Raw genomic sequence first — 12,500 nt, forward strand, 5'->3', positions numbered from 1 at the left:
AGCCCACTGACACCCTCATCAGATCACAGCAAAATCACAGACTACCTAAACAGAGCAATAACTCAATCATTTGGCATCAAAGCCAGAGGAATAATATTGATAATAGTTATATTTCTGTTATTTGAACAATCTAAGGGTTTCTGGTTGTCTTCAATGGCTAATTCAAGAATTAGCCGTTTTTGTTAGATATTTCGATTTGTTTTTACGAATTAATTTGAATACTCTATGTCTATATACAGTTGAAGTCGGGAAGTTTACATACACCTTAGCCAAATACATTTAAACTCAGTTTTTCACAATTCCTGACATCTAATCCTTGTAAAAAAAAATCCCTGTTTTAGGACAGTTAGGATCACCACAAGAGACACTGAGTTTGAAGGTAGGCCTTGAAATACATCCACAGGTATACCTCCAATTGACTTAAAATATGTCAATTTGCCTATCAGAAGCCTCTAAAGCCATGACACCATTTTCTGGAATTTTCCAAGCTGTTTAAAGGCACAGTCAACTCAGTGTATGTAAACTTCTGACCCACTGGAATTGTGATTAAGTGAATTATAAGTGAAATAATCTGTCTGTAAACAATTGTTAGAAAAATTACTTGTGTCATGCACAAAGTAGATGTCCTAACCGACTTGCCAAAACTATAGTTTTAATGACTCCGACTTCAACTGTAGTTCTTCAAATTGAGTGTTCCACAGGTCACCATTTTGGATTGTCAATTCTTCTCGTGTGGTTTGTTTAGGGAGTTCATATTTTCCCAGAAGCTGTTTGAACCAACGGATTCCTAAATTTCATTAAATTGGTGTCTGGTGTTTTGTTCGTTCTTTGTTCTGAGAGTCTGTTTGGATTATTTTAGGGTTGCCCAAAATTGAAGAGGCATATCCTGCTTGTCTGGTTCTCTATGACTATCCCCCTCTCCCTCTTTCTCAATTCAATTCAATGCAACTCAATTGGTATGTCAAATCTTATGTTCCTTTTGATGGCATAGAAGGCCCTTATTGCATTGTCTCTCAGGTCATTCACAGCTTTGTGGAAGTTACCTTTGGCGCTGATGTTTAGTGTACTCTAGGGCAACGGTGTCTAGATGGAACTTGTATGTGTGACCCTGGCCACTGTTCTAGTGCCCTCGCCAATTCGTTGATATATACACAGTGTGTAGCTACTTAGCTAGCCAGCCAGCCCAGAGAGAGCATTGCATTGTGGATTTTGTAGTCGACTCGAAATGCAGCAGATTTGCACAACGATTTTCACGTTGCTACTACCGTTGTTATGACAACAAAATGAATACTATAAAAATAAGTAAAAGGAATCGGCACACTATACATATACAGTGGGGAGAACAAGTATTTGATACACTGCCGATTTTGCAGGTTTTCCTACTTACAAAGCATGTAGAGGTCTGTAATTTTTTATCATAGGTACACTTCAACTGTGAGAGACAGAATCTAAAACAAAAATCCAGAAAATCACATTGTATGATTTTTAAGTAATTAATTTGCATTTTATTGCATATATACATAAGTATTTGATCACCTACCAACCAGTAAGAATTCCGGCTCTCACAGACCTGTTAGTTTTTCTTTAAGAAGCCCTCCTGTTCTCCACTCATTACCTGTATTAACTGCACCTGTTTGAACTCGTTACCTGTATAAAAGACACCTGTCCACACACTCAATCAAACAGACTACAACCTCTCCACAATGGCCAAGACCAGAGAGCTGGTACAGAGTCAATGTGGAGGCTATATACAGGGGGTACCAGTACAGAGTCAATGTGGAGGCTATATACAGGGGGTACCTGTACAGAGTCAATGTGGAGGCTATATACAGGGGGTACCTGTACAGAGTCAATGTGGAGGCTATATACAGGGGGTACCGGTACAGAGTCAATGTGGAGGCTATATACAGGGGGTACCGGTACAGAGTCAATGTGGAGGCTATATACAGGGGGTACCAGTACAGAGTCAATGTGGAGGCTATATACAGGGGGTACCGGTACAGAGTCAATGTGGAGGCTATATACAGGGGGTACTGGTACAGAGTCAATGTGGAGGCTATATACAGGGGGTACCGGTACAGAGTCAATGTGGAGGCTATATACAGGGTGTTACGGTACAGAGTCAATGTGGAGGCTATATACAGGGGGTACCGGTACAGAGTCAATGTGGAGGCTATATACAGGGGGTACCAGTACAGAGTCAATGTGGAGGCTATATACAGGGGGTACCGGTACAGAGTCAATGTGGAGGCTATATACAGGGGGTACTGGTACAGAATCAATGTGGAGGCTATATACAGGGGGTACCAGTACAGAGTCCATGTGGAGGCTATATACAGGGGGTATTGGTACAGAGTCAATGTGGAGGCTATATACAGGGGGTACCGGTACAGAGTCAATGTGGAGGCTATATACAGGGGGTACCGGTACAGAGTCAATGTGGAGGCTATATACAGGGTGTTACGGTACAGAGTCAATGTGGAGGCTATATACAGGGGGTACCGGTACAGAGTCAATGTGGAGGCTATATACAGGGGGTACCAGTACAGAGTCAATGTGGAGGCTATATACAGGGGGTACCGGTACAGAGTCAATGTGGAGGCTATATACAGGGGGTACCGGTACAGAGTCAATGTGGAGGCTATATACAGGGGGTACCAGTACAGAGTCAATGTGGAGGCTATATACAGGGGGTATTGGTACAGAGTCAATGTGGAGGCTATATACAGGGGGTACCGGTACAGAGTCAATGTGGAGGCTATATACAGGGGTACTGGTACAGAGTCAATGTGGAGGCTATATACAGGGGTACTGGTACAGAGTCAATGTGGAGGCTATATACAGGGGGTACCGGTACAGAGTCAATGTGGAGGCTATATACAGGGGGTATCGGTACAGAGTCAATGTGGAGGCTATATACAGGGGGTACCGGTACAGAGTCAATGTGGAGGCTATATACAGGGGGTACAGGTACAGAGTCAATGTGGAGGCTATATACAGGGGGTACCGGTACAGAGTCAATGTGGAGGCTATATACAGGGGGTACCAGTACAGAGTCAATGTGGAGGCTATATACAGGGGGTACCGGTACAGAGTCAATGTGGAGGCTATATACAGGGGGTACCGGTACAGAGTCAATGTGATGGGCCACCGGTTAGTCAAGGTAATTGATGTAATATGTACATGTAGGTAGAGTTAAAGTGACTATGCATAGATAATAACCAGAGAGTAGCAGCAGCGTAAAATAGGGGCTGGGGGGGATAATGCAAATAGTCTGGGTATGTGTTGTTGTTAATGTGTTGTTGTTTACGTGTTGTTGTTGTTTACGTGTTGTTGTTAATGTGTTGTTGTCTACGTGTTGTTGTTAATGTGTTGTTGTTTACGTGTTGTTGTTTACGTGTTGTTGTTTACGTGTTGTTGTTTACGTGTTGTTGTTAATGTGTTGTTGTCTACGTGTTGTTGTTAATGTGTTGTTGTTTACGTGTTGTTGTTCATGTGTTGTTGTTTACGTGGTGTTGTTAATGTGTTGCTGTTTACGTGGTGTTGTTTACGTGGTGTTGTTCATGTGTTGTTGTTTACGTGGTGTTGTTAATGTGTTGTTGTTTACGTGGTGTTGTTAATGTGCTGTTGTTTACGTGTTGTTGTTAATGTGTTGTTGTCTACGTGGTGTTGTTAATGTGTTGTTGTTTACGTGTTGTTCATGTGTTGTTGTTTACGTGGTGTTGTTAATGTGTTGCTGTTTACGTGGTGTTGTTTACGTGGTGTTGTTCATGTGTTGTTGTTTACGTGGTGTTGTTAATGTGTTGTTGTTTACGTGGTGTTGTTAATGTGTTGTTGTTTACGTGTTGTTGTTTACGTGTTGGTGTTCATGTGGTGTTGTTTACGTGGTGTTGTTTACGTGTTGTTGTTCATGTGTTGTTGTTTACGTGGTGTTGTTTACGTGATGTTGTTAACGTGTTGTTGTTGTCCTCCTCAGTGAACACCCTGGGCATCAGTGACGAGCTGAAACATAAGCTGCAGGATGTGATGGTGGACAGACATAAACTAACCCTGGGAAAGACTCTGGGAGAGGGTGAGTTGTGTATGTCGTTGATCCTGTCCTTGTGCTACACAGGGTGAACGTGTGTCCATATAATAACCTTGTTATTAAAAACAAAACCGTTCAGGCAACTGACTGATACAAAGGCACACACTGACCTTGGTCCTGGGTTCAAGGTCTGGAGGGAGATACAAACGGGAAAAAAATAAGGAGTACGTTGACATGAGAAATATAAAATCTGCTTTTGAACAATGCCCCCCTTTGTAAATGCTTGTCTACTGTGTGTCTACAGGAGAGTTTGGCTCTGTGATGGAGGGAGCATTAACGCACGAGGAGTCTGTTCTCAAAGTGGCCGTGAAGACCATGAAGAGTAAGTTAACTATGACACAACTACAGTGTAAGCAGTACATACACTAGTCACACTTGCCTGTTTCTGTGACACCCTACTTTTGTTAAACTACTTTTGACCGTAAAGTGCACTACTTTTGACCGTAAAGTGCACTACTTTTGACAGTAAAGTGCACTACTTTTGACAGTAAAGTGCACTACTTTTGACCGTAAAGTGCACTACTTTTGACCGTAAAGTGCACTACTTTTGACAGTAAAGTGCACTACTTTTGACAGGAAAGTGCACTACTTTTGACCGTAAAGTGCACTACTTTTGACCGTAAAGTGCACTACTTTTGACCGTAACGTGCACTACTTTTGACCGTAAAGTGCACTACTTTTGACCGTAAAGTGCACTACTTTTGACCGTAAAGTGCACTACTTTTTACCATAAAGTGCACTACTTTTGACAGTAAAGTGCACTACTTTTGACCAAAAAGTGCCCTACTTTTGACCCAGAGCCCGAGTGCACTACATAGGAGATAGGGTGGGATGTGAGATGAGTCCCTGTTCTCACCTGTCTCTTCTCCTCTAGTTGCTATCTGTACTCGCACAGAGATGGAAGACTTCCTGAGAGAAGCCGCTTGTATGAAGGAGTTTGACCATCAGAACGTCATGAGACTGCTAGGTGAGACTGGACCAAACTACTGTGCTTAGAGTGCACTGGATTCAGATAGTATTCACAGCACTTCCCCCTTTTTCCCCCTTTTTCCACATCTTGTTACGTTACAGCCTTATTCTAAAATGTATTAAATTAATGTGTTTCCTCAGCAGCATTTATTTACAAAAATTTCTAAAAACCTGTTTTCGCTTTGTCATTATGGGGTATTGTGTGTAGATATAAAAAAAAAAATGAAATACCTTATTGACATAAGTATTCAGACCCTTTGCTATGAGACTCGAAATTGAGCTCAGGTGCATCCTGTTTCCATTGATCGTCCTTGAGATGTTTCTACAACTTGATTGGAGTCCACTATTGGTAAATTCAATTGATTGGACATGATTTGGAAAGGCACACACCAGTCTATATAAAGGTCCCACAGTTGACAGTGAATGTCAGAGCAAAAACCAAGCCATGAGGTCGAAGGAATTGTCCGTAGAGCTCCGAGACAGGATTGTGTCGAGTCACAGATCTGGGGAAGGGTACCAAAACATTTCTGCAGCATTGAAGGTCCACAAGAACACAGTGGCCTCCATCATTCTTAAATGGAAGAAGTTTGGAACCACCAAGACTCTTCCTAGAGCTGGCCGCCCAGCCAAACTGAGCAATCCGGGAAGAAGGGCCTTGGTCAGGGAGGTGACCAAGAACCCGATGGTCACTCTGACAGAGCTCCAGAGTTCCTCTGTGGAGATGGGATAACTTTCCAGGACAACCATCTCTGCAGCACGCCACCAATCAGGGCTTTATGGTAGAGTGGCCAGCTGGAAGCAGTAAAAAGCACCTAAAGGACTCAGACCATGAGAAACAAGATTCTCTGGTCTGATGAAACCAAGAATGAACTATTTGGCCTGAATGCCAAGCGTCACGTCTGGAGGAAACCTGGCACCATCACTATGGTGAAGCTGTGGGGATGTTTTTCAGCGGCAGGGACTGGGAGACTAGTCAGGATCGAGGAAAAGATGAACGGAGCCAAGTAAATAGAGATCCTTGATGAAAACCTGCTCCAGAGCGGTCAGGACCTCAGACTGGGGTGAAGGTTCACCTTCCAACAGGACAACGACCCTAAGCACACAGCCAAGACAACGCAGGAGTGGCTTCGGAACAAGTCTCTGAATGTCCTTGAGTGGCCCAGCCAGAGCCCAGACTTGAACCCGATCGAACATCTCTGGTGAGACCTTAAAATATATGTGCAGCGACACTCCCCATCCAACCTGACAGAGCTTGAGAGGATCTGCAGAGAAGAATGGGAGAAACTCCCCAAATACAGGTGTGCCAAGCTTGTAGTGTCAAACCCAAGAAGACTCGAGGCTGTAATCGCTGCCAAAGGTGCTTCAACAAAGTACTGAGTAAAGGGTCTGAATACTTATGTAAATGTAATATTTGAGTTTTTCTTTTTTTTACATTTGCAAAAATGTCTAAAAAACGTTTTCTTGCTTTGTCATTATGGGGTATTGTGATGTCATTATGGGGTATTGTGATGTCATTATGGGGTATTGTGATGTCATTATGGGGTATTGTGATGTCATTATGGGGTATTGTGATGTCATTATGGGGTATTGTGATGTCATTATGGGGTATTGTGTAGATTGATGAGGGAAAACAACGATTTAGTAAATTTTAGAATAAGGCTGTAACGTAACAAAATGTGGAAAAAGTCAAGGGGTCTGAATACTTCCTGAATGCACTGTATGTGTGAATGTGTGTGGCCCCTGGAGAGAGTGTGACTGTCTGTCTGTGTGTCCCAGGTGTGTGTCTACAGACAGTAGAGAGTGAAGGTTACCCCTCCCCTGTGGTCATCCTGCCCTATATGAAACACGGAGACCTACACAGCTACCTGCTCTACTCACGCCTGGGAGACTGCCCCGTGGTGAGCTCACACACACACACACACACACACACACACACACACACACACACACACACACACACACACACACACACACACACACACACACACACACACACACACACACACACACACACACACAGGGGAGGAAAGCTATCTCTTACTGAACAACTTCACTATCAGCTCTTCTTAAGGGAGGACATGGAAGAGAAACACTACACACAGACTGGTGTTGAGAAACACTACACACAGACTGGTGTTGAGAAACACTACACACAGACTAGAGTAGATAAACACTACACACAGACTAGAGTAGAGAAACACTACACACAGACTGGTGTTGAGAAACACTACACACAGACTAGAGTAGATAAACACTACACACAGACTAGAGTAGAGAAACACTACACACAGACTAGAGTAGATAAACACTACACACAGACTAGAGTAGATAAACACTACACACAGACTAGAGTAGATAAACACTACACACAGACTGGTGTTGAGAAACACTACACACAGACTGGTGTTGAGAAACACTACACACAGACTAGAGTAGATAAACACTACACACAGACTGGTGTTGAGAAACACTACACACAGACTAGAGTAGATAAACACTACACACAGACTAGAGTAGATAAACACTACACACAGACTAGTGTAGATAAACACTACACACAGACTGGTGTTGAGAAACACTACACACAGACTAGAGTAGATAAACACTACACACAGACTAGAGTAGATAAACACTACACACAGACTAGAGTAGATAAACACTACACACAGACTAGTGTAGATAAACACTACACACAGACTGGTGTTGAGAAACACTACACACAGACTAGAGTAGATAAACACTACACACAGACTAGAGTAGATAAACACTACACACAGACTAGAGTAGATAAACACTACACACAGACTAGAGTAGAGAAACACTACACACAGACTGGTGTTGAGAAACACTACACACAGACTAGAGTAGATAAACACTACACACAGACTAGAGTAGAGAAACACTACACACAGACTGGTGTTGAGAAACACTACACACAGACTAGAGTAGATAAACACTACACACAGACTAGAGTAGAGAAACACTACACACAGACTAGAGTAGAGAAACACTACACACAGACTAGAGTAGAGAAACACTACACACAGACTAGAGTAGAGAAACACTACACACAGACTAGAGTAGATAAACACTACACACAGACTAGTGTAGATAAACACTACACACAGACTAGAGTAGAGAAACACTACACACAGACTGGTGTTGAGAAACACTACACACAGACTAGAGTAGATAAACACTACACACAGACTAGAGTAGAGAAACACTACACACAGACTAGAGTAGATAAACACTACACACAGACTAGTGTAGATAAACACTACACACAGACTAGAGTAGATAAACACTACACACAGACTGGTGTTGAGAAACACTACACACAGACTAGAGTAGATAAACACTACACACAGACTAGAGTAGATAAACACTACACACAGACTAGTGTAGATAAACACTACACACAGACTAGAGTAGAGAAACACTACACACAGACTAGAGTAGAGAAACACTACACACAGACTAGAGTAGAGAAACACTACACACAGACTAGAGTAGATAAACACTACACACAGACTAGAGTAGAGAAACACTACACACAGACTAGAGTAGATAAACACTACACACAGACTAGAGTAGATAAACACTGGGCCTTATCCAAACAAGAGTTCCTAGAAAATGTTGAAATGTTGCAGGATTTAGGAAACGCACCAAAAACACTCTAGTGTAGAATCTGACGTCCCAGTCTCCCTCTGGGCCCGGGGTGGATTGCAGCCTTAAATTGTCTAAGACAAGTGAGGACAGAGGAAACACCAATTTAATAAGGTCTATAATCAATATCCTAACTGTTAAATGTGCCCGGCTTTATAAATATAATAAGTACAGAAATAAGACAGATCTTCTGTTGCCTGTCGGGAGTGTTTACGTAATAGCCGACTGATTCTGTGAGCACTGAGCCTCACGCAACCACAACATGTCAGATAAACAATTTCACAAATTCGGCAGTTTTTTAAAATATTTTCCGTAACAAAGGCTTGACACGTTGTTCCTCTCGTTAGCACGGCATCTCTGGTTTTACTTAGCATTTAATGGAGTGTTGTTTACACTGTTTCCAAAATGTTAGAAAAAATAATATTTATAATAATAATAATCCCTCATTTTACTTGATTTCCTTCGTATTGTTTCCACTCTGTCTGCTATGGGGGGAACAGACTATACCACTCTGTCTGCTATGGGGGGAACAGACTATACCACTCTGTCTGCTATGGGGGGAACAGACTATACCACTCTGTCTGCTATGGGGGGAACAGACTATACCACTCTGTCTGCTATGGGGGGAACAGACTATACCACTCTGTCTGTTATGGGGGGAACAGACTATACCACTCTGTCTGCTATGGGGGGAACAGACTATACCACTCTGTCTGCTATGGGGGGAACAGACTATACCACTCTGTCTGTTATGGGGGGAACAGACTATACCACTCTGTCTGTTATGGGGGGAACAGACTATACCACTCTGTCTGCTATGGGGGGAACAGACTATACCACTCTGTCTGCTATGGGGGGAACAGACTATACCACTCTGTCTGCTATGGGGGGAACAGACTATACCACTCTGTCTGCTATGGGGGGAGCAGACTATACCACTCTGTCTGCTATGGGGGGAACAGACTATACCACTCTGTCTGCTATGGGGGGAGCAGACTATACCACTCTGTCTGCTATGGGGGGAACAGACTATACCACTCTGTCTGCTATGGGGGGGAACAGACTATACCACTCTGTCTGCTATGGGGGGAACAGACTATACCACTCTGTCTGCTATGGGGGGAACAGACTAAACCACTCTGTCTGTTATGGGGGGAACAGACTATACCACTCTGTCTGTTATGAGGGGAACAGACTATACCACTCTGTCTGCTATGGGGGGAACAGACTATACCACTCTGTCTGTTATGGGGGGAACAGACTATACCACTCTGTTTGTTATGGGGGGAACAGACTATACCACTCTGTCTGCTATGAGGGGAACAGACTATACCACTCTGTCTGCTATGGGGGGAACAGACTACAACACTCTGTCTGCTATGGGGGGAACAGACTATACCACTCTGTCTGCTATGAGGGGAACAGACTATACCACTCTGTCTGCTATGGGGGGAACAGACTATACCACTCTGTCTGCTATGGGGGGAACAGACTAAACCACTCTGTCTGTTATGAGGGGAACAGACTATACCACTCTGTCTGTTATGGGGGGAACAGACTATACCACTCTGTCTGTTATGAGGGGAACAGACTATACCACTCTGTCTGTTATGGGGGGAACAGACTATACCACTCTGTCTGTTATGAGGGGAACAGACTATACCACTCTGTCTGTTATGGGGGGAACAGACTATACCACTCTGTCTGCTATGGGGGGAACAGACTAGACCACTCTGTCTGTTATGGGGGGAACAGACTATACCACTCTGTTTGTTATGGGGGGAACAGACTATACCACTCTGTCTGCTATGGGGGGAACAGACTATACCACTCTGTCTGCTATGAGGGGAACAGACTATACCACTCTGTCTGCTATGAGGGGAACAGACTATACCACTCTGTCTGCTATGGGGGGAACAGACTACACCACTCTGTCTGTTATGGGGGGAAACAGACTATACCACTCTGTCTGCTATGAGGGGAACAGACTATACCACTCTGTCTGCTATGGGGGGAACAGACTATACCACTCTGTCTGCTATGGGGGGAACAGACTATACCACTCTGTCTGTTATGAGGGGAACAGACTATACCACTCTGTCTGTTATGAGGGGAACAGACTATACCACTCTGTCTGTTATGAGGGGAACAGACTATACCACTCTGTCTGTTATGGGGGGAACAGACTATACCACTCTGTCTGTTATGAGGGGAACAGACTATACCACTCTGTCTGCTATGAGGGGAACAGACTATACCACTCTGTCTGCTATGGGGGGAACAGACTATACCACTCTGTCTGCTATGAGGGGAACAGACTATACCACTCTGTCTGCTATGAGGGGAACAGACTATACCACTCTGTCTGTTATGGGGGGAACAGACTATACCACTCTGTCTGTTATGAGGGGAACAGACTATACCACTCTGTCTGTTATGAGGGGAACAGACTATACCACTCTGTCTGCTATGAGGGGGAACAGACTATACCACTCTGTCTGCTATGGGGGGAACAGACTATACCACTCTGTCTGCTATGGGGGGAACAGACTATACCACTCTGTCTGCTATGAGGGGAACAGACTATACCACTCTGTCTGCTATGAGGGGAACAGACTATACCACTCTGTCTGCTATGGGGGGAACAGACTATACCACTCTGTCTGCTATGGGGGGAACAGACTATACCACTCTGTCTGCTATGAGGGGAACAGACTATACCACTCTGTCTGCTATGGGGGGAACAGACTACAACACTCTGTCTGCTATGGGGGGAACAGACTACAACCACTCTGTCTGCTATGAGGGGAACAGACTATACCACTCTGTCTGCTATGGGGGGAACAGACTATACCACTCTGTCTGCTATGGGGGGAACAGACTATACCACTCTGTCTGTTATGGGGGGAACAGACTATACCACTCTGTCTGTTATGAGGGGAACAGACTATACCACTCTGTCTGTTATGGGGGGAACAGACTATACCACTCTGTCTGTTATGGGGGGAACAGACTATACCACTCTGTCTGTTATGGGGGGAACAGACTATACCACTCTGTCTGTTATGAGGGGAACAGACTATACCACTCTGTCTGTTATGAGGGGAACAGACTATACCACTCTGTCTGTTATGGGGGGGAACAGACTATACCAGTCTGTCTGCTATGGGGGGAACAGACTAGACCACTCTATGGGGGGAACAGACTATACCACTCTGTCTGTTATGGGGGGAACAGACTACACCACTCTGTCTGCTATGGGGGGAACAGACTATACCACTCTGTCTGCTATGAGGGGAACAGACTATACCACTCTGTCTGCTATGGGGGGAACAGACTATACCACTCTGTCTGCTATGGGGGGAACAGACTATACCACTCTGTCTGTTATGAGGGGTAACAGACTATACCACTCTGTCTGCTATGGGGGGAACAGACTATACCACTCTGTCTGCTATGGGGGGAACAGACTATACCACTCTGTCTGCTATGGGGGGAACAGACTATACCACTCTGTCTGCTATGGGGGGAACAGACTATACCACTCTGTCTGCTATGGGGGGAACAGACTATACCACTCTGTCTGTTATGGGGGGAACAGACTATACCACTCTGTCTGTTATGGGGGGAACAGACTATACCACTCTGTCTGTTATGGGGGGGAACAGACTATACCACTCTGTCTGCTATGGGGGGAACAGACTATACCACTCTGTCTTTTATGGGGGGAACAGACTATACCACTCTGTCTGTTATGGGGGGAACAGACTATACC

The 12,500-nt window shown here is 44.2% G+C and overlaps 1 protein-coding gene across 4 annotated transcripts in view; it reads left to right on the forward strand.

The window, feature by feature from the left end:
* Window positions 1-12,500, forward strand: part of LOC139549590 (tyrosine-protein kinase receptor UFO) — a 106,937-nt gene that overhangs the window by 74,120 nt on the left and 20,317 nt on the right. For all 4 annotated transcript variants that reach the window (XR_011669916.1, XM_071360233.1, XM_071360235.1 and 1 more), the window contains 4 exons: window positions 3,977-4,072; window positions 4,332-4,409; window positions 4,962-5,054; window positions 6,833-6,954. Coding sequence is in view for 3 of the 4 variants with exons in the window: in XM_071360233.1 (XP_071216334.1) it covers window positions 3,977-4,072; window positions 4,332-4,409; window positions 4,962-5,054; window positions 6,833-6,954 (389 nt within the window). In the remaining variant the exon portion in view is untranslated. The remainder of the gene's footprint in view (window positions 1-3,976; window positions 4,073-4,331; window positions 4,410-4,961; window positions 5,055-6,832; window positions 6,955-12,500) is intronic.

The sequence above is a fragment of the Salvelinus alpinus genome, chromosome 22 (assembly GCF_045679555.1).
Source record: "Salvelinus alpinus chromosome 22, SLU_Salpinus.1, whole genome shotgun sequence".
Classification (NCBI taxonomy): domain Eukaryota; kingdom Metazoa; phylum Chordata; class Actinopteri; order Salmoniformes; family Salmonidae; genus Salvelinus; species Salvelinus alpinus.